Here is a 1,316-nt window from a genome sequence, read left to right as displayed (position 1 = left end):
AAGCTCCCGGGAGGTGGGGGGCACTGGCTCAAACCTGCGTGGCCCTCAGTACTCTCACAGCCCTGGACCAGCCCCTCTGGGTTAATGTCCGACTGTGGTCTTCTCCCAGGGCGCTGGTGTCCTGAGGGTCAGGGGATGGACCCGCTGTGATGAAGTCTGCCCCAGAAATGCTGGTTTACAGACAGCAGAGCAAGCAGAGGGGCTTCTCATCAGCTCTTTGTTCAGCTCTATCTTCCCTCGAACGAGGGGCCTTTGGTGAACAGAAGCCCTGCAGCCACCGGCCACATCCCTCTCGACGAGCCCTAAGCCATCCCCGTGACTCCGAGCCGTGTCCTTGTGGTACCCTGCCCCCTGCCCCACGCAGACAGGGCACAGACAGTGGAAACGGGGCTCTGGGCTCTGATCATCATCAAGGCACATGAGTGCAGCCCCCCACACGCCCCCCAGCACTGCACACAGCAGGCAGGGAACTGGAACCCAGATGAGCAGGAGAAAAACCAAAGGCCTAAATAAACGGCTGACTCTCAGAGAAAAAGCACGTGTTTGGATCCTGACCTCTGAGGCCATTAAATATTATCTTGCATGACATAGGATAAAAGGTGAGGTGTCCAACCTCGCAATTATTTTATTCTTAAAAGGGGACACAACTTCTTCATGACTGCTAAAGCAAACATGTGTCAATAAGAGGGGTCTGAGAAAAGGCAGGGGTGTGTGTTCTGGGTCAAGGCATGGGCCGGGTCTGGCATCTCACTCACTTCTTACAGCCTGAGGGTTCTAGTCATCAAAACTGAAAAAGTGCAAAATCTACGTGTGAAGAGAAAATGGAGATTCACCGCTTGGGTAACCCTTCCAAACACTTGGAAAAGAAAAGGTGCCACATATGTAACTTGCCGGACATCTTCTGCAAAGTCAGACCACAGCGTTTGCTGAACGTTCTAAGGAGCAAGAAGGCCAAACACCCAACTGCCCACCTGTGGGCGAGGCCCGCGGCGAGGGGGCTCTACACCCATCACCCTGACCCGGCCGCACTCACCCGGGGGTCCGGTGACTCGGCACAGCGAGGGCGCGTCCAGCAGCCAGTCGGCCAGCTCGGCCGTGCCCAGCAGGTTACTCCTGAACTGCTTCCCACCGTTCACGTTCCAGGTGCCCACAGCCACGCACACCGGCTTGAAATTTGTGAACTCTGACTGGCGCTCCGACATGGCTCTCAGGATCTTGGGAGTCACTATCGGGGACACAGAAAGGGCGTGTCTGTCTCACCCCAAAACTCATGCATTTCCCCCACACCCCCAGAAACCCAGCCAGGGCTGCTGCCA

The 1,316-nt window shown here is 56.4% G+C and overlaps 1 protein-coding gene across 1 annotated transcript in view; it reads right to left on the bottom strand.

The window, feature by feature from the left end:
• Positions 1 to 1,316, bottom strand: part of SYNJ2 (synaptojanin 2) — a 113,760-nt gene that overhangs the window by 30,448 nt on the left and 81,996 nt on the right. The window contains 1 exon segment of the mRNA XM_010840875.1: positions 1,034 to 1,225. Coding sequence (XP_010839177.1) covers positions 1,034 to 1,225 — 192 coding nt within the window.

This window comes from Bison bison, unplaced genomic scaffold (assembly GCF_000754665.1).
Source record: "Bison bison bison isolate TAMUID 2011002044 unplaced genomic scaffold, Bison_UMD1.0 scf7180017864148, whole genome shotgun sequence".
Classification (NCBI taxonomy): domain Eukaryota; kingdom Metazoa; phylum Chordata; class Mammalia; order Artiodactyla; family Bovidae; genus Bison; species Bison bison.
Note: the sequence above shows the minus strand (reverse complement) of the source record. Positions and strands in the feature narration are given on the sequence as shown.